The sequence below is a fragment of the Furipterus horrens genome, unplaced genomic scaffold (assembly GCF_987537825.1).
Source record: "Furipterus horrens unplaced genomic scaffold, mFurHor1.1.pri manual_scaffold_2, whole genome shotgun sequence".
In the NCBI taxonomy this organism is placed as follows: domain Eukaryota; kingdom Metazoa; phylum Chordata; class Mammalia; order Chiroptera; family Furipteridae; genus Furipterus; species Furipterus horrens.
Window position 1 is genome coordinate 71,187,332 of NW_028327172.1, and position 27,160 is coordinate 71,214,491.

Below are 27,160 nucleotides of genomic sequence, written 5' to 3' on the forward strand. Positions count from 1 at the left end.
AACAGAATAGAGAGCCCTGATATAAACCCACACCTGTATAGTCAATTAATATTCAACAGAGAAAGCAAGCACATATAATGGGCTAAAGATAGTGTATTCAATAAATGGTGTTAGAAAAATTGGACACATGCAGAAAAATGAAACTAGACCACCTTCTTATACCACACACAAGAATAAATTCAAAATGGATCAAAGTCTTAAATGTTAGACCCATAAACCATTAAAATCGTAGAAGGAAACAAAGGCAGAAAAATCTCAGACATTGCTTGTAGAAATTTTTTATTGGATACATCTTCCCAGACAAGGGCAACAAACCCAAATAAATGAATGAATGAATGAATGAATGGGGCTACATCAAACGAAAAAGTTTTTGCACAGCAAAGTAAATCATCAACAGGACAACCCACAGAATGGGAGAAGATATTTGCTGATACATCTGATAACGGGTTAATAGCCAAAATTTATAAAATACTTACAAAATTCAACACCAAAAAATCTAAACAACCCAATTAAAAAATGGGCAAAGGACCTGAATAGATACTTCTCCAAAGAGGACATACAAATGGCCAACAGACATATGAAAAGATGCTCAATGTCACTAATCATCAGAGAAATGCAAATTAAAAACACAATGAAATATAACTTTACACGTGTCAGAATGGCTATCATCAATAAATCAACAACCAATAAGTGATGGAGAGGATCTGGAGAAAGGGGGAACCCTTTTGCACTGTAGTTGGGAATGCAGACTGGTGCAGCCACTGTGGAAAGCAGTATGGAGATATCTCAAAAAATTAAAAATGGATCTGCCTTTCAACCCAGCAATCCCACTTCTGGGAATATATCTTAAGGAACCCAAAACACTAATTCGAAAGAACATAAGCACCTCTATGTTCATTGCAGCTTTATTTACAATCGCCAAGATATGGAAGCAGCCCAAGTGCCCATCAGTAGATGAATGGATAAAACAACTATGGGACATTTACACATTGGAATTCTACTAGGCTGTAAAAAAGAAGAAAATTTTACCCTTTGCAAGAGTATGGATGGATCTGGAGAACATTATGCTAAGTGAAATAAGCCAGTCAGAGAAAGACAAATACCATGATTTCACTCATATGTGGAATCTAATGAATAAACTGAACTAACAAGCAAAAGAGAGACAGACTCATAGATGGAGAGCAGATGACAGCTAGTGGCAGGATTAAGCAAAAAGGGAAAAAGGACTCATGGACATGGACTACAGTATGGTGACTGCTGGGGAAAGGGGAGTATAAAGGGACTAAATAGTAATGGAAAAAAATACAATAAAGATTACATTAAGAAAAATGTAGCTGAGTAAAAGGGGCCACTGGATTAGTGCCCTTTGTTTAGTGTGTTAGTTCTGGTGTTGAGAAGTTAAGAGAAAAGCCTTCACGAATAGTCACAGAGGCGTTGGTAGTCAATGGTAAACTGCTGCAGGAAACACTGAAAACTGATAGCACATAAATGTGCTGCATAAATATGTTGTATGGATCCAAGGAAACTATATACATTTTTTAAAAAATTCATGCCTTTTTTTGTTGTTTGAAACTTTTATTTTTTTTGAATATTTATCTTTATGCTTTTGTTACTATCCACACTGTGGCTTTTAAAAGGCCTAAGCCACTGTGTGATTCTGGTCCCAATATGCTAATCATCCCCTCATTCTTAGAACTCCTTTTCCCTTGTCACTTGGCCTTGTATGCTTTGTATAAAATGAGGACCCTGGAAAATCAATACTTTCTTGTGAACTTGAAAGGCTATATGAGCAGTGCCCAAATCAGCAGGATTAGGCAGGTAAAACCAGCTGGGGAAGATATATTATGATCTTTTGGACCAAGCTATAGTTGTGGGGTGCCTAAAAGGTCATGCTGACTCACCAGTAGAATAAGGATTATGTAGGTGGACCAGGGTGAGGTAGGACTGTCCTCAGGACTGTGTAAATTATGATAGGGAAGGCAGTATATAACATTCATGGATAAACACCCAGTTCACTACTTTCCTGAAAATGGTCTAAGGTTCTAAAAGACAAAAATCTAGGTTCTTGATTTTATTAATGTGTGAAGATTCAAGTCACTATAATGTTAGTTCTTAAGGTTTAAAATGAAAGCAAATGATTATGGTAACAGAGATAACAGCTGAATTGCACCAGTATATTTAAGACTTTTAAATTGAATTCTGAGTTACCTTACCTTATAAAAATACATATCAATATACTAAATATTCATCAAAGAGTCAGGATGGGGGATATTTAAAAATACATTTTTCTTGGATCAGCACCAAAAATATCATTAGTTTTCTGTACAACCCATGACAAATTTTTAAGTATAGGTAAGTTAAAATTATTTGATAAAAATCACACACTCCACAGAAATCATTAAAGATATATCCAAACAACTTTCAAATGCATTTCGACATCACGGTCAGGCAATTCACTTGGAAGGATATAATGAGTACCACTGAAGTTCTGTAGTAAGACTTTTGATGTCAACTTTGTATTATGGGGATTTTTGACATCTCACATAAAGGAGGCACTGGTACTTAGAAACTTCAGAAAATGATTAGAACCGTTAAGACTGAGGTGAAGAATTTGTGCAGCCTTCCACAATTTCAAAGAGGTAGTGATAGATACTTGTCCTCCTGGCAATATCAAATGCAGTTTCTTCCAAGTTGTTTTTCAGACCCGGTTTGATGTAGCGGTTCATCAGGAGGAGTTCTAGAGTATCTCTGCTGTCTCTGTTCCCAGCAGCAAGATGTAAGGGGGTCAAGAGGCCTTTTGTTTGGGCATTGATATCTGCACCATGCTGAAGTAAGAAAGAAGCTACTCTGGTATTATTCCACTTACAAGCACTGTGAAGGGGTGTCCAGCCATCCACAGTCACCGCATGAACATCTGCTCCTTGTGCAATCAGCTCACGGACGACTTCTAAGTGTCCACTGTAGGATGCTCGATGAAGAGGTGTATACTCATCTTCATCTCTAGTGTTTACATAAGTGGCCTTTTCAGAAAGTAGTCTCCGCACTGTAGTCAGCTAAAAAGGAAACTGGAGATCTTTAAAAACTCCAACTCAAAACTAAGCAGTAAATCGAGAAAAATTAAACTGTCTAGTGGTGTTAAATTTAATTAAGTTAAATAAAAACCTACTTGCTTTAGAAGATGACTTTAAAATAAGATTTCATTTTTTGAGGGGAGAGGGTAATTGTTTTAATGAACAAATCAGTATTAACCATAAGCTGTTGATTCTAAGAATGTGATTCTCTGAATAGCAAACCATTAAGGCTTACTGCACAAAAGCTTTAGTCCTAGGTAATACAGGCTCTAATTGTATTTAATATGCTGTAAAGAAAACATAATTAACAGATTGATTTTTCCGTAGTAGCAGCATATCCACACCAATATACATAATGTATAAAACTTTTAAAAACAAACTTCTTTATCAGAATGGAATGGTAACAAAGAAATCTAGAGATTAAAGAGCTCAATTCCTTCTAACTAAAACCACCCTAGACGTGTTTTCAGGAAGTGAATTTTCCGTTTGGTCTATGGATCGCTGGTGGGACACAGTGTGCTCTCGGGTTAAAAAGTTATCCAAAAATGCAAGACATTTTAGTTATTAGTTTACTAACAGAGACATGCAGGAACTTAGTAAAATGAGGTAGAAGTGACTGTGTGGAAAGAATAGACTTTTGATGTTAAATAGGATCACCCTACTTTGATGATCCTAGGAAAATTAATATTCCTGAATCTCAATTTCTTAATTTGTAAAAGGGAGTAACATTACTTATCTTTAGGGATATATAAGGATTAAATCAAATAATGTAATAAGGCACATGGTATAGTTGGTATCCAATAAATGTTAGTTTCCAGCCTCCTTTTCCTAAATAATGTTTCTAGGATAATCCTAGTGACTGAATATAAATTATTTAAAAATACAGACTACTGCTTGTGATCTTTGTAGTTAATTATCCTTAAAGCTCCTCCCTCCCTCAAATACCTAATTTGACTTTGTAGCTTACCATGTGCTTTCAATGTACATCACCTCATCTGATCCTCAAAACCCTGTATAAAAGAGGCAGGTATTAAGGTGGCCATTTTTACTGATAAGAAAATAGAGGTTCAGAAATAGTAGGACTTGCCCAGAGAGTTACAGACCAATTAAGAGATTCAAGGACAGGTCTTCTGGCTCCAAATCTAATACGTTTACTATTATATTATGGTTTCTTATTTAATTATTATTTTTTTACCCGATTTTTCTCAGCAGCCCAAAGAAGCAATTTGCTTGGATCTTTTTCCATTTTTTTTTCTTGCAATTGATACCACTCCTCAGTCTTTTCATCTTGTTCCTCATCTTCATCAGAATTCCCTACCCAGTGACTTTGGGTACCAGTGGGAATAAGGTGTCCATGTGTTTCCAACAACTCAAGTTGGTTAAAGTGTTCAGAAAAGTCCAAGGAATTCTCTGGGTCTGATTGTCCATCATCATTTACTTTCTCTTTTTCCATTTTTACTACTATTCTAAACACAAACCATTTCAAATACCAGGGTATAAATAATCTTTTTAGAGATGAATTATGTCTGCTTTATTTATTCATCAAGACCTGAAAACATAAACAAAACATTATTAGCAAAACAGTAATTGAGGCTTTATCAACAGCACTGATAATTCTTATAAACATACACAAATAAACCCTGTTTAAACTCTTTGGTGTTTATTGATACTCTTCGTGTTTACCAAATATTAGAGCTGATAGCTTTCAGTTATCTATAGCTTTAATAACTCAAAAGTTCTTTTTTGCTGTTGTTTTCTTCTAAGTCAGTGGTTATAAATGTACAGGCAGACCCTATTTTATTGCACTGTGTATTATTGTGCTTCACAGATATTATTTACAAATTGAAGACAAGACCCTACACCAGCAAAAGGTTTACCATTAGCTTTATTTCAGTTGTCTAGATCTAAGCCAACAATATTTCTAAACCCAAAATAAAGTGATCTATATTTATTTTGAAACTATTGGTTTAGATACTATATTGTATTATGCTAAGGGTGAAAAATGCTTGAAACTTTTAAATTATAACTAATAAAACAGGCACATTTTTAAATAAATTAGACACATAGATACTATAGAGCAGAAACAAAAACTTCTAAACAAAAAGACTACTTAAAAAAATCTGGGATTCTTAGAGATAGAATAGCCCCAAATGACATGTGTTCCAATCTCTCCTCAGTGCAGGTATCTTTATCATGACATCTGTAGTAGTTATCCTATTCCTACTTTAATGATTTCCAGGCTTGGGAAAATTCACTGTTTTAAAAGTAGTCCTATTTACTGACAGACAACTATAGTTATTAATCAGCTTCTTGTTTTGGCTGTCATTTACTCCTTCATTTAACAAATATGAATAGAATGGCTGGTATGTGCCAGTCTCTGGGTACTGGGATTCAATAATGAACAAGATCCACATCTTAACCTTAAGAAGCTAACCATCAAGTTGGAGTGACAGGCAAAGACAGCAGGATAAGTGCTCTGATAGGACTGTGTCCAGACACAGTGAGTGTTCTGGAGGGTCATAATTAACCCAGCCCTAAGGGATTAGGGAAGGCTTCCCCAAGTATGTGCTTATTCTGCTAGGCTGCTGTATTAATTTATAAACCAATATCAGCTTAGAGTTACACAACATATTAAACTTTTAACCAATCAAAGAAAATGAGAAGAATGGATATTTTAAAAATACCATTTCCACTTATTGGTATATAAATACCTAATCACTATGTTGTACACCTGAAACTAGTATAATATTGTATGTTAATTGTAATTGAGAAATACATCTTCAAAAATACCACTTTCAGCTTCCCAACTATATTTGTTTGAAATCTTATCTCTTTCAAGGCCCTTCTCGGATGTTACTTCTTTCATTAAGTCTTTCTTGATCATCCAAATTATCTCTCCAGCTTCTAATTTTTTGTGTACTATGTTACTGTTCTGTACTCTTAAAAGATAATAAGTTTAAGTATAGGAACTATATTTAACTTGTATTTATGTCCCACTTACATACAGCAGGCTTTAAGAAATATTGTAGAATTAAATTTAATTAAAGCCCTATCACTTGATTTTGACTGGAATGGATTCTGAGAAGTTGTAGTTAGTCATATTTCTAAGATACTTATTTCTTTACACCTAATTTTATGAACTTAATAGCATACAATTCTCATGCAGTGCCAAGAGCATTCGTTAAACTAAAGTTTAAATCTATCACTCATGACTAGTACGTTCTCTGGGCCTGTTACTTCATTGTAAATTGAAAGGATTTTACTAAAGAATTTCCAAGACCTGTCCAACTTTTCAGTCTATGGGATAACACTATGAGAATTGCTTTATGTTTTAAGAGTTCTTACTTTTTTCTTTATTCTCAAACTATTCTCTGAACTTTGCAAAACAAAAGTGACCATACATCAATTCATAAAACAATACTGGTAAATAACAAAATTTGCTTACTAATTATTATCCATTTATAGCACAGATCTCATGGCCCACCTTTCCTTCTTATAAAGACTTGTATGTTAAAAATAAATTTTGAATTTACTGCTCCAGATACAATAAAACTACACATAAAATCTTCTTGGTGCATCTCACTGATTCAGGATTTAAAAAGTCAATCAGGATTCTTACTTAATTATATTCCACCGGGAAGAAATAGGGTCTATTTCTTAACCAAAAGGGCACATTCACAAACAATTAAGTGACAAGTGGGGTCATAAACCCCATTTTACAGGTGAAGGAAGCTGAGGTTCGAATCAATTAAAACAACCTGCCCTAGATCAAGGAACTTCAATGTAATTGAAAGCCCAGATTTTCTAAATCAAAAGTTTCACAGTATTTTATACTAAACTATATTTTGCTGTCAGCACAAAGTAATACAGATGTGCTAAAACCGGGATCGAGGGCTAAGGGGAAGGAGGGGAAGGCTTGTAAAGTTGAGGATCTGAATGCTCTACCTCCGGGGAGTGGGAATAAGGGGGAAGGCCAACAGTCCCGGCCCTCCAGCACCGGCTGTTTGCTTCACGGGCCCGGGAGTAGCTCTTGCGGCCTTCGGAACAGCTGAGAGCAGAGTAGCGACTCCATCCCTACCTAGAATCCGTAACGTGGCTGGGGTCGACAAGTGGCCCGCGCCTACTGGCACAAAGCGACCAGGAAGCGCGGGACTGAGGAAAGGACAGCCGCTACCCACCTGGTAGAGGGAAATTCGCAGCCGCAAACCTCGCTTCCGGGGTTCGTCCCCAAAGCTCCTCAGGATTGGCTCTTTCACGAGGGCGGGGCCTCGCTGCTTCTCTCCCTGCTCCCTCACGGCATTAGACAGCCAATGAAAGCCAAAAAGGCTTTGAAGCTCTGGTGTCACCAATGAGGTATCGCGAGAGGAAGAGTTGGCTTTTTTTTCCCCTCCCGCCTAATTCCGGTTAATGGCCAAGCCGTTCTCAGAGGCGAGCTCGGACCTGGCCGTTGCTTTTCTGCTCACGAATTTCAGTCCTTCTTCCCGGGTAAAAGACAGCCTTGGGTGCCCAGGGGGTGTGGCTTGGGAGAGACTTAAGTGTGTGGTAATTTAGAAGTCGTACCTGCCTCCCACTTGTGCAGGATTCCGGGGGGAAGCCCAACCTGGGTTAACCCTCTGAGAAGAATGGGCCGCGTGGGCTGAGGAGGAGCCCCATAGGGTCCCGCGTTCTGCCTCAAAGAGTCGTAGTGAGGCATGCTGAGGCTTGGAATCACCACGGCGCTGGGGATATGTGGACGTGGGAGGGGGGGGGGGGGTTCGCGGTAGCAGGCGTTCCATCCCGAATATGCTGGCCGTTCTGCCAGCGGCTGACGTTCTCAGTAGACCTCGTGTTTCTGTTTATTGACGCTTGCTTTGAACGCGGAGCCGTTGTCTTTCCAAAACTAGCCCATTCCTTTAGAGAATCTTGTGTTTGAACTGGAAGTACTGGGTCGCCTCCATGCTCTAGAGTAGCCTATGCAAGCACCTTAAACATACCTGCACTTTCAAAGTTGTAGGTGTGCTAAACCAGAACTTCTGTATGTGACCATTTTTTTGCCCATTAATTTAGCAGTTTCCCATAGGGCATGGAAAACGGAAATAGGAGATGAGCTTAATCGTAATGGTGAAATTAGAGTGGCACTAGAGATGTGCTCATTTCTATTCTTAGTTCTTAAAAGTACGGTAGGTGCTTGGATGAAAATGAGACTTCCACTATTTCCAGTCTGTTTTTTTTTTTTTTTATGCATGTTTTATAATAATATGATTTTGTTTTTAGAATTTGAAGTCGAGAGAGTTTTCTGACATTTGAGCGAAGGACCAGAGATTGCTTGGAGAGAACTGGTCCTAGAGTAACTGGACTGACCGTAGAAATGAGCCCTGCAGAAGCCCTGTAAGCACCTGTCTAAAGGAATCTTCGTTGCTTTGGGTTTCTAGAGCCCATCAACTCTGATCACCGTAAAAGAAAACGTTTAATACATTAACACGAAATAGCTTGACTATGAACAGAAGTGATAGTCATCAGAAAGAATACTTGGAATGTTTAAAAATGCATACTATATCGTTTATTAATTAAAAGATAATACACAGCAATAGATCAGATCTTGCAGTAATTCGGTTGTGTTGCTACAGTATGTAAGTTTATGTTCTTAGGTTTTGTCTTAAAATGTTAGAGCTATAAATATTCTTGAGCTTTCATGATAAAGTCATACTAATCAAGGCAAGTCTGTTGAAACACATTTTTAAAGGAGTAAACTGCTCTAGTATTGAGTAAATTGGAAATAATTTTGAGTAAAATGACAATAAGTAAGAGAACAAGGAATAAGCTTTTGTGGAAAAAGCTTTAGACTTGGGAATCTTTCACCATGGTTTTAATTCCTTGTTTAATCCTGTGTGACCTTGAGCAAGTTAACAGTTTTCTAAACTTTGCCTCAGTTTCTTCATTTGTATAACTGGAATAAAAATGCCTTTCTCAGATTAATTTTGATGTTTACATGAGAGTCATGAAAATACTTCATAAGTTGCTGTGGAAGCATAGGGTAATGTGATCTGAAAGTATTCCGACCTACCTTTTTACATAGAAGTCAGAACTGTGTGCATATCATTTTTAAAGTTTCTGAAGAAAAATCTTTTCTGGAAAAATATCTTGAATATAAAGATTTGAATTTTGGGCATATATATATTTTAAGTCCATTATAATAGTTTAGTGAAAAATAGCCTGAATTTTAAAATGATTTTAGTCCTGTTTCTAACACTTAGTTGTAAAATAAAGCGGTTAATTTCTCTGTGTTTAGCCTTCTTATTTTTTAGAGATAGTAATACCTAACTACATGTGTGAGTTGAGATGAACTCAAGATATAAAATATTTGAAAAAATGTTAAAACACACATTAAGTTTAAGAGAGTACTAATAACTATTACATTGCTGCTTCACATGAGAGTACCTTTGAACACTAACAAATCTGATGGAATTGTAAATAATTCTGGTATGTTTCTTGGCCAAATTTGTTAAGGAAACACTTAACATTGTACAGAGTAGAGTCAAATAAGCAACTTTAGGGGCCTGAAAGTAAGTTACTAATTTATTAGCCTGAAATCTACTTATAAAATAAGAAGTGCTTTTAAAATTAACCAGTTAACTCTCATTTTTGCTGGAGGAGTGTAGAATGGATAAATAGCAAATTTAGATATGGGGTCCGATTCTCTTGGGTTTTTGCTATGAAACAGAATAGGAATACTAAAGCTTTCAGATCCAGGGTACAAATGAGTGTGTAAAACTAGTTGTGACAAGGTTATACATTTTTGAAGCAGTCACAGACCTTTTTAGAATTTATATTTATTCTATATTGAATTAGTGGTAGGCAAACTATGAGGAGAACTTTTGAATACTTCAAATTTTCAGACTTAGTTCAAGACTAGAAAAGTGATTTTACTCCATAACTGCTGTTATTTATTTTATAAATTTAGGTTTCAATTTACCTGAACATTCTTTTAATGAATTATATTGAATTTTTTTTTTTTTAAATACAGTGATGATGAAAATACATTTAAAATCTTAGTTGCAACTGATATTCATCTGGGATTTCTGGAGAAAGATGCAGTCAGAGGAAATGATACATTTGTCACACTTGCTGAAATTTTAAGGCTTGCCCAGGAAAATGAAGTAAGTGGTTAATGTTTGTGCAGTTTCTGCTGTGCTCTCTTACTCAGCAGGCTCTTTTCCCTTCTTAGAAATAGAGGTTTGTTTTATATGCTTATGTGCTCACATTGCCTGTTTATATAACAGTATACTAAAAGCCTACAGCAGGTTTTATGTGCTTTGTGCCCTTAATTCAAGTAGGAGTTACTTCTGAAAATAGAATGTAAAAATTGGCAAATATTGATAGGGTATTTTCTGTGTGCAGAAATGCCAGAGTTTCTACTTTCAAAGAACATAATAGCAGACAAATGTGAGGTAAGACGAATGTCCAGAATGCAAGGTTGTAGGCGATGAGCCATAAGAAAATTATTAAGAGCCTTTCTTGGATTTTAGAGGTGGAAGAGATGGTATTTAGATGAGGATGGCAAGTTGATAAAGGAGATGGCATTTAACTTTGGCTTTGAAGGATGGAGGCTTTTGATGGGGGAAGAGCACAGAGGAAGTACATCTCACAGGAAGCAGGAGGAAGGGCACACAGGTGGCTCACTGGTAGGCCATGTGTGAGGAAGCATGTTGAAAGGCCAGATATGTGATTTGAGCTTCAAATTCTAGATTCAAGAGTTTGTACCCAATTCAGTAGAAAGTCTTCTGGCAACAGGGTATACAGCATGAATTGGAGACCAGTTTGAGGCCTTTTTAAAATCGTAGCATGGGATGGAAACCAGGAGTGAATGCAAGAGATCCAAAGATAGGATTTGCATAGTTTGGTTCGTTGTAGGAGGTGGGAATGAGGGAAAATGGTATGACTGACTCTGAAGTGTGTTAAATTTGGCTAAATGGTGGCACCAGTAAGTGAAGTAGGTTTTAAATAAGGAAGAGGTACCACTTAGGAAAGTGATGAATTCTGATTTAGGCCATTTGAGTTGGGAAATTCCAGTAGGACATTCAAGGAAACATTCCAGCAGGCAGTTGAAACGTCAGTCTAGGGTAGGGCCCAAGAGAATCCTGTTTCTTTTCTTTTCTAACTCTTTAAGTGTTAAAATATATTTTTTCCTGAGCATAAGCTTTTTTCCCTACTTTGCCTTTTTCTTCTCATCTATTTTTTTTTGTTTTCCTTCCCAGCATTCCTTAATTTTAACTGCCCCCTCCACTCACAGCTCCATCTGGTATGTACTTCCAGGTGCACATTACATTTACTTTTTGCCTTAATTTTTCCTGACTCTGAAGTCCACTATTTTGTAGGACCAACCCTTATTTATACCCCCTAGTTCCTTGGAGTCTTTTTTTGTTTGTTTACTTTTAAATTTGAAACAACCTCGGTCCTAGAAAAGTTGCAAGAATAGTACAAATTTCTTACCCTTCACTTAGTTTTTCCTATATTTTACCACATTTGCTCTATCCTCTCTCTGCTTCACACACACACACACACACACACACACACACACAATTTTGTGAACCATTTTAGAGTAAATTGTGTATATAACAACAATGCACTTACCAAAACTAGGAAATTAATATTGATTCAACACCATTATGCAATTTTGAGTTGTTGCCCATTATGTTAGTAATTTCTGTTACAACAGTCTGGGCGCAGGTAGGTGGTATCCAAGTCCGGATCCAAGATTGCATTTTGCATTTAGTTGTCATATTTCTTTAGTCTGTTGTAGTCTGTCTTTGTCTTTCACGACTGATGTTGTTGAAGAGTACAGGCTAGTTATTTTATAGAACGTTCCTCAATTGGGTATGTCTGATACTTAAGTCCTCATGATTAGATTAACTTTTGGCAGGAATACCACAGAAACGAGTCACTGTGTCCTTCTCAGTGTTCCCTGGAGTCACAAACCAGTTTCTAACAATGTTCATTTATTTTTTTCCTTTTGGTAAAATACACATAATAAAATTTACCATCTTAACCATTTGTAAGTATATACACTTCAGTAGTGTTCAGCACATTCACATTACTGTGTAACCCATCTGCAGATCTCTTTTCATCTTCCAAAATTGAAAGTACACCATTTAAACAACTCTCCTTTTACCCTCCCCACATGAAATTTTTAAAATTTGTTTTGTTGTTTTGTTTCTTCTATGCCTCTGATTACAATCATTTTCTTTTTTTACTCAAATCATGTTCATTTTTGAAGACCTAACTTAAGTCCCAATTTTTATTAAAACTTCTCTGACTACTGTAAGGATGGAAAACTTTTCCCTTTCTGTCTAGGTTCTTTGGCAGGTCCGATAATTATATTCACAGATTAATAGGAGAAAAACAAATTTAATACATAAAAATATGAGGCTCCCTGGTAGTCAGGTAATTAACTATCCGGAGCAAAAGAAGAAGGGGTTAGGGGTGTGGGGCTTCAAAGTAGAGGAAGCAATTCACAGGAAGATGGGAAGAACAGATGTTTGACATGCCATGCAGATAAGTTTCTGATATAAAAAGTTATCCCTGGTAATGGCTTTCTTGCTGGTAGGCTCTCTCCCTAAACTCTTGGCAGTTAAGGGAGAGGTAGAAATGTTTTTCCTGAGTCACCTGTGTCTTAATTGCCTTCAGCTCAAAACAACTCACATGCCAAAGTGGCATATTTTGGGGTGGCACATTCAGCCCCCCCTCAGTACTCTAGCCAACTGTGATCTGTACTGCTGGGTTCCTTTGTGTTGTTAAAAACTTAATTAAATCTCTTCAGGTAGATTACACACTTCTTGAGAGCATCAGGGTGTTAGACTTTTATTTAGGTATGATTTTCTCCTCTCTGGTTGTTCCTAGAATGCTTTTCCTCTGAATCTCACTTATCCTTCATAGTGCCAAGGTGTAGGCAAATCCTTCCCAGAGTCACTGTCCTCAGAGGAATTTCCTTTCCTCAGTTAGAAAGCATTGCAATGTCAGCTCTGCTCCTGGTTTGTTAGTATCCATTCTAGTGCATGTCAGTCTGACTTACCTTAAATGCGTAACAGTTTGTCTCTTCCATTAGGTTTTGAACATTTTTAGGATAGAGATTGTATTTTATTTATAATTGTATCCTCAGGGCCTAGTACAGGGTATTGTATATTGTCAGTATTTAATGAGGGCAGGGACATTGTCTATTTTGTAGATTGCTATTTCTTTAGCTGCCAGTGCCCCTAGGAACTCTAAATAATTGTTGAATAAATTGAATGAATAATTTGGATTGAATTGGCTATCTCTTTCATAGGTTCTGTTAAAGCACTGAGTTTATCCTCGATTTGAATAGTGGAAAAAATGTGATCACTTTGGATTGCATCAGTGAGAAGACTTGGTGTTGTAATTTGAAGATAGCTTTTTTGAAGGTGGCCTAGGAACCTAAATTGTAGTCAAATTAATCACCAGATTAGAAGGTCCTTTGAATGAATAAAATATAAAATTTTAAATTTCTATATATTATAGCATCTTATGATACATTTTTCTACCTCTTATATATTAGAAAAATTTTATCTATAAAACATACTAATTTTAACACTTTTCTGCTGATTAGGTGGACTTTATTTTGTTAGGTGGTGATCTTTTTCATGAAAATAAACCTTCAAGAAAAACCTTACATACCTGCCTGGAGTTATTAAGAAGATATTGCATGGGTGATCGTCCTGTACAGTTTGAAATTATCAGTGACCAGTCAGTCAATTTTGGCTTTAGTAAGTAAGTATATTTATGTGCTTACATGAAGTTTTCTTATGTAGAATATTTTCTGTATAAGATACATAAACACATTAACAATGAGCCATTTCTCTTTCATTATAAACTGTTTTCATAGTAAGTGTAGGTCTTTGAATTTTCTATACATCATTATATTTATTTGTAATTCCCTAGTTAATTGTAGGATTGAGTATCTTCTTGAATTTTTATTTTACATTTTGGTAACTGCTGTTTATATCTTTTGCCTATTTTAAAAATTGGGATTTTTGCCTATTGTTACTGACTTTACAGAAGTTATTTATATATTTCAGCTACTAGGCTTTTGTTAGGCATGTTTTTTTTTGTTTTTTTTTAACCTAATCAGTGGATTATTTTTTGATTTTGTTTATGGTACCTTTTTTTGATTGAAGTATTTAATTTTTTTTTTTTAATATTTGTGCTTTGGGGACTTAGTTTGATATCTACCAAGAACTCCATGTCATAAACATACTGAGGTTTTTTTCTTAAACATTGTATTAGGATACCACATTGCATTTAGTTGAAATGTTCTGTCAGTCTTCCTCAGCCTATCCCAGTTTCTTGGCCTTTCCTTGTCTTTTATGACCCTGACACTTTTGAAGTGTGCTGGTCATATATTTTATAGAATGTCCCTCAATTTGGCTTTTTCTCACGATTAGACTAGGATTATGTATTTTGGGGAAGAATATTTCCCACACAGGTGGAGTGCTTATCCAGAGTCTGGAGTGCATGCTGTCAACATGGTTTATCACTGGTGAGGTGAACTTTGATCGTGTGGTTAAGGTGGTGTGTGCCATGTTTCTCTGCTGTCAAGGTAGTTTTTTCCCATTTCCATACACTATTTGTTAGAATGGAGTGCTAAGTCCAGCCTGTACTCAAAGAGAGGGAATTAAGTTCTACTTTCAGGAGAGAGGAAGGAATATCAAAGAATTTATGGCCATAGTGCCACTGTAACTACTAAATATTTTGGGAGGGATATTTTGAGTCTGTGCAACTATTCTGTTTCTACTTAAATATTGTCCACTAATTTTAGCATTCATTGGTGGCTCTTGCCTACAGCAGTGTGGTGTTCTAATGGTAAGTTTCCGTTTTCCACATCCTTTCTACATTTATTGACTGGCATTCTTTCGTAAGGAATATCTGTCCTTTGCCTCATATTTTATTTATTCATTCATTCAGTTGTCTGTGTCATTAGGAACTAATTCAGTTGTTTGTTAGTATGAATGCATTTTCTTCCTTGGGTTATAATTTAATACTGTTGTGATCTATTTTGTAGTAGATACTGTACCAGCTTTAGCCATTCAGTGTTCTTTAGCTTGCCTCCTATGTCCTTTTGACATACTAAATTCCAGAAGTAGCCTCAGTATGTGTAGGAATTTAGTGTTTGATGAAGGTGGCATCTAACATCTACCCCCCAAATATGGATTATTCAGTAAAAATACTAAAAGAAACTGTTAAATGTTTTTTGAAACTCTAGATGTGAAAAAGGCTTCTCTAAGTATGGCACAAACCTAAGAGCCTTAAAAGAAAAGATTGGTACTTTTGTCTTTGTAAAAGTAAATTTCTGCACGGCAAAAACAGCCTGAAGCAATGTCAAAAGTGAGAGTTCAACCAGGAAAAATATGTACAGCTAATTCCAAATTAAGGCCTAATTTCCACAGTAGGTTAATAGTTCTTTCAAGTCAGTGAAAAAATCTATGAGGTAATTAAAAAGTAGGTAGAGAATATGTCTATAGGTCACAGAAAAGGAAATAAAGTTGTACTCAAACATATTAAAAGAATATGGAAGGTATAAAATGAAGCTCATTTGTAAGAAAGATGCAAAATGAAGTATAGTGAAATATTTTTCTCCTATTAGATTGGCATAGAACAGTGATTCACAATCCTGGTGCATATTATGGTTACTTAGGAATCTTAAAAAATCCTTATGGCCAGTCTTCAGGCTGATTAATCTCATTGAGTGTGTTGTGGGCATTGGTATTTCTTAAAAGATTCCTAAATAGCTCTAACATGCAGCTGAAATTTAGAACCACTGGCATAGATTTAAAAGCTTGATAGTAAAGTATTATGCTGGAGGAGTAAGGAGAAACTGTCTTTCACGATTGCCATTGTATTATATGTAAATCTGTACAATCTCTATGGAGGGAAATTGGCAGTACGTAGCTATCAAATATATGCATGCACATATTCTTTGACCCAGCAATTCCCTTCTAGATATTTTCCAATCCTCTTACAAGGGCAGCTTTGTACAAGATTACTGACTCGAGCATTATTTGTAAAACAAAAGACTGGGAATAGTCTAAATGTCCATTTGTAGGTGACTCCTTAAACTCATCATAATGATCAATGCCATGGAATATTGTCCAGCCAGAAAAGCACAAGAAAGCTCCTTATGTACTGACATAGAATGATTTCTAAAAGATGTTAAATAATAAAAGCAGGGTGTAGTAGTCTAAATTGTGTTATTATTTGTGTATGAAGGAAAATGTATTTATTTGCCTTTATAGGTATAAGATAATTTTGCCAGCGATACATTAGAAATTGTTAACACCATTTACCTCTGAGCAGGGGAGCTATACAACTAGGGACAGGAATGGGTAGGAGACTTTCAGTGGCACAAGTAGTAAGTGATAGAGCTGGAATTTTGAGTCTAGGTCTTTCGGATTTTAAAGTAGATGTGTTTCTTGCCCTCCCTTTCTACAAATAAAAACCTTATACAACAGCTTTTGAAATTTTGAAAACCTATTAATGTCTCACTAATTAGATATACCACTCTTTTATACAATTCACAAGCATCATTTATTGTAGAGTTTTCTTTAATAAAGTGTAGTGCTTTGACATATTTTCAAACTTGAATGGAAATGAATTGTTGCCTATGATTTTATTCTTTTAAAGCTCCAAACTTATGGTCAGTTGTCCATTTAGGTCATCCAGTTTGCCTATAACTGCATTATTTTTTGAAGGAGGATACTGGGGGAAATAGCTTTTGTCTCTTACAGAACCTTTAATTACCTCCTTTTAAAAATTTTTATTTTTTAAGGTTTCCATGGGTGAACTACCAAGATGGCAATCTCAACATTTCAATTCCAGTGTTCAGTATTCATGGCAATCATGATGATCCTACAGGGGTAATTATTGGGTTCTTATGGTTTGTTGATATTTTAGAAATGATCGATTTAGTTTGTGGAAAGCAATTTTTAAAAGAGTTAAAAAATCAAATTGACTTCTTATCATGCTTTCATACTGCTTTTGAGATTATTTTTAAAAGTCTGAAATAATAATTGGTGTGTGGAGTGTGCATTTCTTTTATTAGTGCTGAGAATAACAGTAAATAACCAGGAGTAGGAATGAGCAAACACCTGTCTTTTGTATAATGCTTTAGAGTTTACCAACTGCTCTTGTATCTCTTTTCTCATAGAGCCTTACCTGTAGGAAATGAGTGTTTCAAAAACAGTTGTAAATGTGTAAATGTAAATTAGGGCATCTTATTACCTGTTTATATGGAAGTAATAATAGAGGTCCTAAACTGAAAATATCTTTTTGTTTTATCTGGTAATGAATATTATAAATCACTAGTTATCTAGTCCCCCGCCACCCCCCCCCCCCCACACACACATGATAAGAGACCTGCTTCATATTACAAAGCACTTATTTCATGGCTAGTTTTTAATTTTCAGTGGCTAGGACATCACAAGTTTTGATGAAATGTTCACTTTGTATTTAGCATGTGATTCCAATTGCAGGTCATTTCTGATAGGAAAAAAGGGAGAAAAAGTTTTAATACTGTAATTTTGTTTTGAGAAGACACTGTGTTAATCTGTGTTTCTAACTAGTATATGGAATCTATACTTTTGTAACTGGTATATGGAGTATACTTTAATAGATAATAATATGATATGCAGATTACTGATTGTTAAATATACATTCTTTGAAAATATTCTGCATAGGCAGATACCCTCTGTGCCCTGGATGTTTTAAGTTGTGCTGGATATGTAAATCACTTTGGACGCTCAATGTCTGTGGAGAAGATAGACATTAGTCCAGTTTTGCTTCAGAAAGGAAGCACAAAAATTGCTCTATATGGCTTAGGTAAGATGGTTTTATTACTTATGTCAATAAATATTTAATTGTTTAAGCAACTGGGAAATCACATTCTAGAGTTAACTTTGTTGTTGTTTGGAAAAAGTGAGGCAAATCTGTATTCTTTATGAGTTACTATAAAAAAGATAAGAGGTTTTGCTAGAAATTTTTTAGTATTTTATAAGAACCAGTAGACCTGATACTTGTTTTTAATAACAGTTTTGGAGAAAAAGTATATATATTTTAAGTATCTATTTTTTGTTAATTTTTCTTCCTTTTAGACTTATATAATCCTGTTACAATTAGAAACTAATTAGAACAACTGCATTTTGATATCTTGCAAGTCTTTGAAAGGTCTAAATCTTCACTGTCCACTGTAGTAATCAGCCTTATGTAGGTGCTGAGCTCATGAAATGTGGGTCATCTGAATTGAGATATGCTAGAAGTATAAAAATACATGTCAGGTTTCCAAGATTTGGAAAAAATGTAAAATACCTTATTAATATATTGGGTTAAATAAAATATATTATCATTAATCTTACCTGTTTCTTTTTACTTGTCTTATTTAATGTGGCCAGTGGGAAATTTTCAGTTATATGTTTGGCCTGTATTAGTGACTCACATTATATTTTTATTGGTGCTAGCCTAGAACTGTCATAATGTAGCGCTCAGAAAATTTGCCTTATCAACTTCACTGTTTTCAATTTATTTAGTGTCCAGTAAGTAAAAGCCTATTTGCTAGGCTTTATTCCATATGAATTAAAGATCAAAGACATTTTTAAAGTATTTTATTTATTTATTTTTAAAGAGAAGGGAAGGGAGGGAGAAAGAGGGAGAGAAACATCCATCTGTTGCCTCTTGCACACCCCAGCCGGAGACCTGACCTGCAACCCAGGCATGTGCCCTGACTGGGAATCACATTGATGACCTTTCAGTTCACAGGCCAGTGCTCAGTCCACTGAACCATACCAGCCAGGGCTGATCAAAGACATTTTTAGAGTGCAAAGTCTATTTATTATATCTTCCTTCAATTAAGTTCAGCTTGATATTTTATTTGTTTTTATGGATGCAATAGCTTTATTGTGTTTATTGTGTGTAGAGTATTATAAAAATTATATCCCATGTTAAATCAACCTTGAAGTACCCTGAAAGAAACTGAGGAAAAATTTCACATTCTAGCTTCAGAATAGGTTTTATTATTGTTTGGGTGATTTTGGTGTAATAGAAGTCTTAGAAGATCTTATTTACTTCACTTGTCTTTGAATATATTTTTAAAATAATTATGGTTGATGGTTTATTTAAATACTTTTTCTAGGGCACTTTTAGTCTTTGTTTACTTCATAATTTAACAAGTACAAAAGCATCATGATTATATTTTAGAGAGTTGGAAAATGAGGTTAAGGTATATGTCTGATTTTGTAAGTGATAGAGCAGAAAGTGAAATACATTTAAAAAAACACTAACTGATATTTTAATCACTACAATGTTAAGGTCCATAACTACAGAAAATGGCTGATCCTGTCGCTTTCAGACTATAGACATCCCGTTATGCTTCAGTCATCCATTTTCTCCCAAACTCATCTTATCCCGTTCTGTTTTCCTTAACTGGATTCTGTCTACACTCCACCCCCGATTCTCACCCCAACCCTTCTCTATACACTCCAGAGCTCTTTTTATAATCTGTAAATTCCCTCCTATCATCAGCCTATTCTCACAACGTTGCCTCTCCTCTCTGACTGGCCCTGAGGTTACTGGGTCCCACTCAGTTGTCTCACAGCCTTTCATGGGCTTCAGGGCAAGGCGGTGGGCAAGGACGGTCACTGTTCTCCGTGTTCCCTGCTGCCACTTCCTTTCCTGCCTGCAAATCCCTTCTCCCTTGGAGCTAATTACCTACTGGCTAAACTGTCCTCACCTTTCCCTCAGATTTTTTCCCAACCCACAAATGTGAGCGTTCTCTGTGCTTCAAAACTTAAATAGACCAACCTTCTAATGCCCTGGACTCGACTTTTCCTCTCTAGTAATATGTTCCTCATTCCATCATCTATTCCATTGGTCACACAGTAGGAATTCTTTAGAAGCTAGGCCTCTTCTAGCTCTTATACTTCTGCATTGTTGGCTTTTTTCCAAGGCCTTCCCTGTTCTCTACATAAAGTAGCAACCTTGTTCCCTCACTGACATTCCCCATCTTAGTAGCATCCTGACTTTTTCTCCTTTTAAAATGCTTAAAATTGTAATTTGTGTGTTTGTTTACTTGCTTTTGTTGGCTTCCTCTACTAGATTAAGCTAACCCTTTGGGTTAGAGGAAGAATTATTTAAAATTCATTAAATTATTAAAAAGCATAGTATTTCTATTAAAAAAATCAATATATATGACTATTATTTATAAATACATTTATTTGTCTTGTCCCTTTTAATATCTTTCTGTGTATTTATAATGTATGTTAGGTCAAAAGTACCATGTACTAATAATAAAGGGATAGTGAAAATTAATATTTTAATAGAAATTATAATAACAGTTTAAGCATAGAAAACTCAAATTTTTATTCCAAGTTTTTCAGATTTTGAAGGTATATATACTTGACAGGAACGTATTCTTTGAACGCCTTTAACTGCTCAGCACTTGTCATGCAAGAATCTGGCACACACTCATTTGCAAATAATGATTCAAGGTTTTAAATATATCTTGAATAGGAAAATGAAATACTTTGAGATGAGAAGCACATAATATAGAAGCATGGCATATTCATTTTTTAAAACCAAATAAGAAACCAGTTTTAAAATAATGTAATGTCCATTTCAGGATCCATTCCAGATGAAAGGCTATATAGAATGTTCCTCAATAAGAAAGTAACAATGTTGAGACCAAAAGAAGATGAGAATGCTTGGTTCAATTTATTTGTGATTCATCAGAACAGGTAAAAGGATTCTCTGGAAATTGTTGTGTCAACTTTTGAGGTTCCCCAAATCTGTTTCCAGGCTTACCTATTTAAGCAAAATGCTCCTTATTCTTTGAAAGTTGTCAGTGAGGGTGAGGCAAAACTTAGATATGCTTTGTGTGACTGTATTTCAAAAGTTTTCAATATATATTCTTAAGGTATAAGAATAACCATAAGATGAATATGCATAAATTCAGCAAAGTAGAACGCTATCAGTACATTATCCCGTGCCCGTCCCTGACCCCAAATCTCTCTGTGTACTCCAGAAGAAGTGCAGTCTTCAATTTTTATTCACCCAGCCCATTGGTTTTCTTTATTGTTTAATCACATATATTTCCATAGTGAGTTAATTTAGTTTTGGTATAACTGAAACCATGCTGTAAATTTTGTAGCCAGCTTATTATGTTCAATATTACAATATCTATCCATTTTGGTGCTTGAAAGTGAACTCATTTTTGCTGATGTATACAGTTTACTTTTCTCCTGTTTTTAAACCTTTTTGTTATGAGCATTCTTATACACATCTCCTGTACATACATGCAGGCATTTTTCCAGAATATTATGTATAGCTAGATCAGCTTCCTTTTATTAGTAGCTTTAAGTTTAGTCTTATTGATAGGGAGCAGGATTGATTGAAGGCGTAGAAACTTGAATAAGCAAGATTTATTATGAGATCATTATAGTAAAAATGTGTGAGCCCTAACCTGTGTGGCTCAGTTGGTTGGGTGTCATCCCACAAAGCAAAAGTTCGCCTGTTCGATTCTTGGTCAATGCACATGTCTAGGTTGCAGGTTCGGTCCCCAGTTGGGGCGTTTACGAGAGGCAACCAATTAATTGATGTTTCTCTCTCTCATCACTGTTTTTCTCCCTCTCCCCCTTCCTTCCCCCTCTCTAAAAATGAATAAATAAAATGTTTTAAAAAAATCAGATGGTAACAGTGATGTCAGTGAGAATGATATATATGGGACAAAGCTAAGAAGTTATTAAAGAAAAATCTAAAGAGATTCGGGTTTGATTTTTAGAACCTAGATAAATGTTTTATATATGCAGATATTCCTAGGTTCATGATTCTGCTCTGATTTCACTTTCTATTCTTTCCTGCATTCATTCTGCTCAGCTACACTGATCTTGCTGTTCTTGAAATCACTGAACACATTCCCACCTTTGCACTTTTGCAATCTGCTCATCCCTCTGCCTGGATCTTTCTTCCCTTGCATGCTAATACCTCACCTCAGTTCTCTGCTCATTTGTCACCTGTCAGTGAGGCCTTTCTGACCACACTATGTATAGGGACATCCCCCTTCCATGTCATTTTCCTTTTTTTTTCCTTTATAGTACCTATCAATACCTGGCAAATAAATACACACACACACACGCGTGTGTGTATGTATGTACATATATATGCATATACATCTTATATTATTGCCTGTTTTCCCTGCCAGAACAAAGACTCTGTTCACTGTTGTGTCTTAAGAGTCTAAATATTTGTTGAATGAATATTGGTTTGCATTAAATGAATGTTAGGTCAAAGTACTTGAACATTTTTACTTAAATTCTCAGAGATGTAAGTCAGTGTTAGAAAAAGCTTTCCCTTCTTGTCTTTACTCACCTTGGGTTTTCACATATGTTTTAATACAACAACTCATCTAGGTATAAAACCAGAGTTTGTAAATCACTTACTCACATGATATTTTATTTAATATGGAAGACACTTATTTCTTACGTAAGATTGACATTCTTACCCTCATTTTTATAATCATTAATAAAACATGTTAAAAAACAACTAGGCGTATGTAGAGATTTGTTTTTATTCTACAAAGTTTAGGATTAACTCTTATTTTTTATATATATATTCCTTTTTGGGGGGCTGTATAATTAGACCAGTTTATAGGTTTTCACTATTAATAGAGCTCAGGCATTTCTGACTTGCCCAAAGTGGGCTATTTCCCTGAAAAACCTTTTGTGATCTGCATCTAAATGTAGGACTGATTGCTTTCTTTTCTGGCTCTCCTACTTGTCTGTCCTGCAAATTTTTAAGCCTTTTGAGGAATTAGATAGTATCTTTCTATTCTCAATCCCTTGCCTAGTTTTGGCACATAGAAGGATGTAATAAATCTTTAATGAAAGGAGAAACAAAGATGTGTGTAGAATACTTAATATGATATTTTTCTGTCTTTGAACATTTATATTATTTAATTTTTTAAATCTTGGTATAGGAGTAAACATGGAAATACTAACTTCATTCCTGAACAATTTTTGGATGACTTTATTGATCTTGTTATCTGGGGCCATGAACATGAGTGTAAAATAGCTCCAACCAGAAATGAACAACAGCTCTTTTACATATCACAGCCTGGAAGTTCAGTGGTTACTTCTCTTTCCCCAGGAGAAGCTGTAAAGAAGTGAGTAATGGTTATATTTTCCAAATCAAATAAAAAATAACCAAACCTATAATATTCTAATCATACCATAGTTTCAGGGTACTGATGGTATTGTTATTTTATATGATAGATTTATTTATGAAGATTGATCATTTGATATAGTCTTGCTATTTTTCCAGATTGTAAGCCATTTTCAACACAGCAGCCTCTTAATGGTGTTAATAATTTTGCTGCTTATTAGGCAGATTCAAGACCAACATTTTTATTTATTACAATTCGAGTTAGAGCGCTATAGATGATTATTTAATTTCACAATGTCCAATAATAAATAAGTTTACCTAAAACCATTTATGAGGTTTTTCTGGTAATAAATGCAATATTATAACATATCTCATTTCTTTGGGGGGTAATTATGTAATAATGTAAAGTTAATAGTGATTAACTAATAGTGGTTTTACCCTTTAATCCACTCAAATTCTGATTGTTAAGACAATAAAAATAGGTTTAAAGAATATGGTAATAGAATGTAAGTTTGCTGTTTTCTTTTCTTCATAGTTCTGCTAATTTATTTTATGTGTGCATGTTCACATATACACATACACAATACTTATTTATGTAATACTCTATGCTATATATGCCACCATTATGGTCCTAATAATGTTGCATTATACTTACTGTTAGGTTTGTCTTCTACTAAACTGTATATTTGTTCAGCAGGAAAAATGATGGATAAGTGGATTTTATTCTGAGGAAGAAGAATATTTAACATTTTTTCCTGTGACATAACATTAAATTGTTAAACATGTTTTTTAAGGGTATGATTTTATAAAAGAATTATTTTGTAGAAATTTAGAAATATGATAGTTTTGGTGTGCACGTTTTCCTGAGGAAATTTACAATGTGACTAAGCTTTCATTTCCCTCCTCATTTCAGACACGTTGGTTTGTTGCGTATTAAAGGAAGGAAGATGAATATGAAGAAAATTGCTCTTCACACAGTGCGGCAGTTTTTTATGGAAGATGTAATTCTGGCTGATCATCCAGACATTTTTAACCCAGATAATCCTAAAGTAACCCAGACCATACAAAGCTTCTGTTTGGAGAAGGTAATTCTTCTAGATAAAGGTCAATGAGATCTACCTTAGTTGAGAGATCATTTAAATTGAATTAAATATTTCAGTAGAGGGAACTCACTATATTTGTTACAGTCTCCTGGAACCTGTAAGGAACCACTGTTTTTCAATAAATGAGTTTAGTTGTATCAAAAATCCTTTGTTTTATATCTTCCAGATGGAAGAATGTTATATATAGAAGAAATTTTAATTAAGCCCCTCTCCCAGTGCCTTTCCCTCTTTCAGAAACATATATGTAATCTTTTCTCTCTTTTTATCCGGATTTCATAATTTGTTCATTTTGTTTATGAAAACAGGCAGTGGCTTTGGTGGGTGGATGGTAGGATATTTTGACAGATGAGGAGAGCCTTAACCCCTTTAATAATCTCCATTGGCATCTCTTTCACCCTAAAAGCTACCCCAAACAAAATCTTAAAATGTGTTTGCTATCTACCTTGTAGCATTAGCATAAGTCTCGTATCTTCCCTTCCATGCAGGTTGCTATCCCTAAACCTCTACAGAAATTCTAGAGCCACAACAGAAGTTGGGTAAATGCACTTAGGAATATGTAAATTGACAGCTTAAGAGCATTAATTGCTGACACTCAATTCTTACTCTGTGCTAACTCTTCTGCTTTGCATTTTATTCTCATAAGAAATCATATGATGTAGCAATAATGATAATAATTATCACTGATATGCATTGCCTACTTCATATATTCTGGGCACCATTGACAACATTTTGCATTGAATCCACTCAATGATGCATTGATGCATAGGGTGGTTCTACCATTCATATTTTGTAGAAAGAGGAACTGAACCTTAGATAAAGTAACTTGCCCAGTGTCACAGCTTTGCTAGCAACATTTAACTCACATAACTGAAATGTTTAAAAGTATGCTGGTTTCAGGATGATTCGATCCAGAAACTCAAATTAAGATTATGTTTCTCTGTTTGTGTCTAGTCCCATACCACCCATTCTGATAGTTTCTGTCTTAAACTGTACTGTAAGGAAGGCATTTTCACATGACACCTCACAGACTTACATTATCCTTACAACTGAGAGAATCATTTTTTCCACAGTAGCTCCAGATAAACCCCTAGCATTGAGTTTCATTGGACTGAGGTCATGTACTTGTCCCTAACCCCAATCTTTGAAACCAGGAAGATTCAAAATGAATTAATTGGTCAGGCCTAGGTCAGGGAACCCATGGTCTCTCTCAACCTTGGAACAAGTGATATTTTAGACTGGGTAACTTTTTGTGTTAGGAATTTGTTCTGTGCATTGTAGGATTTTAATAATATCTCTCTGACCTCTACCCACTGGATTCTGGAGTATCCCTCTCCCCACTCATGACAATATCTTTATTTTGAGATTGAAGAAATGCTTGAAAATGCTGAACGGGAGCGTCTGGGAAATCCTCAACAGCCTGACAAGCCTCTTATACGACTGCGGGTAAGTCCTATTTCATTTCATTTCATTTCATTTTTGAGTAAGTATTTTAGATAAATTGAACTTTATTGATTTTCAGAGGATAGTATGAAAGCGGACCCCCGCCAAAATCAGAATTATCTTCTGGAGGGCGGGCCCCTTGTACAGGCTTCCCCTGCTAGGTGAGTATTCTAGGAACCCATCTGTATCATTGTACAGATGAGAGGCTGTGTTCAGCTTCAATGAAATGTTTTTTTTAGACTCAACACATTTGCCCATTTCGTGATGGCTGAAGTACAGCACACCTTCTGCCACCATGCTGAGTGTTCCTCAGTTTTTGACCAGAAATGCCACAATCCCCATGCCCTACCCTCCCTATTCACCTGATCTTGCCTTGCGTGTCTTTTTTTCCCCTAGTGAAAAAAGTCCTATATGGTAAACTTTGCTGATGTGGAAGAAGTGAAACAAAAAATGGCAGAAGCACTAAAAGGCATCAAAATTGATGAGTTAAAAAACTTTTGAGCAATGGAAAAAAATGTCTTGATAGGTGTATTGCATCCAGTAGTACTTCGAAGGTGACTGAAGTTTAAACATATACGAATAAATACACAATTTTTCATAAATAAATTATGGTTGTTAGTTTTTTTTGCAGAGTTTATTTCGCTCTTTCACACCTTTTCCTGTGTGATCCTGTTGTGTGGAATGTGCTTCTCTCCTTCTTCCATAACTTCTTCAACACCCACTTAAAGCTTCCCCTCTTCAAAGAAACCTTTCTTACTTTCCTTCAGAGTTGATACTTCTTCCTTTGTAGCCTCAGTTTATTCTGTGCATACTTACAGCACCATTTCATTCTGCTTGCAGTTATTTATGTTTGTCTTCCCAGTCAGCATGTGAATTTCTTGACAACTAAGATTGTGTTTTATTGGTGGCTGCTTCCCTGGCCCTTAGTGGAGTGCCAGCACATTGTGAACACTCAGTAAAATTTGCTTAATGAACAAGCATTGTGACTCTTAGGAGCAGAAAATTACAAATAAAGCTGAGCAGAAGTATAATTGTTAAAATGTCTGAAGAGTTTGGGGAGATCTAATAGTTTAAGCATTTCACATTTTCTGTTTCCTATCATGGCAGCTGTGGAGATGGTTTGGGTAATACAAACATAGTTGCTTTGGGAGAACCACATAGTTCTCTTCATCCTGTTTCTAATCTACATCTGCCTGATACCATTAGAACCAACCGGACTTAAATAGAACACAGCAAATTATTAATCATTCATGAAACAAGAATAGAAATTTTTGTGTAAGTAATATTCCAAAGGTACATCATATCAACTAGAGGCCCCTCATTACTTCATTGGTTCAGTGAACCAATATTTGT

At 35.4% G+C, this 27,160-nt stretch overlaps 2 protein-coding genes across 4 annotated transcripts in view; one reads left to right on the plus strand and one right to left on the minus strand.

The window, feature by feature from the left end:
* Nucleotides 1-407: 407 nt before the first annotated feature.
* Nucleotides 408-7,313, minus strand: ANKRD49 (ankyrin repeat domain 49). 3 transcript variants are annotated; one of them, XM_090265846.1, is made up of 3 exons: nt 7,250-7,313; nt 4,267-4,620; nt 408-3,053 (listed from the first exon to the last, which is right to left on the minus strand). In XM_090265846.1, the coding sequence occupies exons 2-3, from the start codon at nt 4,522-4,524 to the stop codon at nt 2,592-2,594; spliced, it is 720 nt and encodes a 239-aa protein (XP_090121972.1). In that variant the 5' UTR covers nt 4,525-4,620; nt 7,250-7,313; the 3' UTR covers nt 408-2,591. The 3 variants fall into 3 exon arrangements, with proteins under 3 accessions (XP_090121972.1, XP_090121974.1, XP_090121973.1); XM_090265848.1 differs by lacking the exon at nt 7,250-7,313 and adding an exon at nt 7,150-7,212; XM_090265847.1 differs by lacking the exon at nt 7,250-7,313 and adding an exon at nt 7,017-7,139.
* Nucleotides 7,314-7,468: 155 nt separating this feature from the next.
* Nucleotides 7,469-27,160, plus strand: part of MRE11 (MRE11 double strand break repair nuclease) — a 64,174-nt gene continuing 44,482 nt past the window's right edge. The window contains exons 1-10 of the mRNA XM_090265849.1: nt 7,469-7,556; nt 8,325-8,438; nt 10,075-10,207; nt 13,672-13,832; nt 16,888-16,975; nt 17,795-17,936; nt 20,728-20,842; nt 23,080-23,265; nt 24,178-24,349; nt 25,730-25,810. Of these exons, the coding sequence (XP_090121975.1) occupies nt 8,419-8,438; nt 10,075-10,207; nt 13,672-13,832; nt 16,888-16,975; nt 17,795-17,936; nt 20,728-20,842; nt 23,080-23,265; nt 24,178-24,349; nt 25,730-25,810 (1,098 nt within the window). The 5' untranslated portion in view covers nt 7,469-7,556; nt 8,325-8,418. The remainder of the gene's footprint in view (nt 7,557-8,324; nt 8,439-10,074; nt 10,208-13,671; nt 13,833-16,887; nt 16,976-17,794; nt 17,937-20,727; nt 20,843-23,079; nt 23,266-24,177; nt 24,350-25,729; nt 25,811-27,160) is intronic.

Coding starts and splice junctions, on each gene's coding strand:
- ANKRD49 (XM_090265846.1), bottom strand. CDS start 4,524: ATGGAAAAAGAGAAAGTAAATGATGATGGACAATCAGACCCAGAGAAT. Junction 3,054..4,266: donor GGGCTGCTGAGAAAAATCGG/GTAAAAAAATAA, acceptor TTTCCTTTTTAG/CTGACTACAGTGCGGAGACT.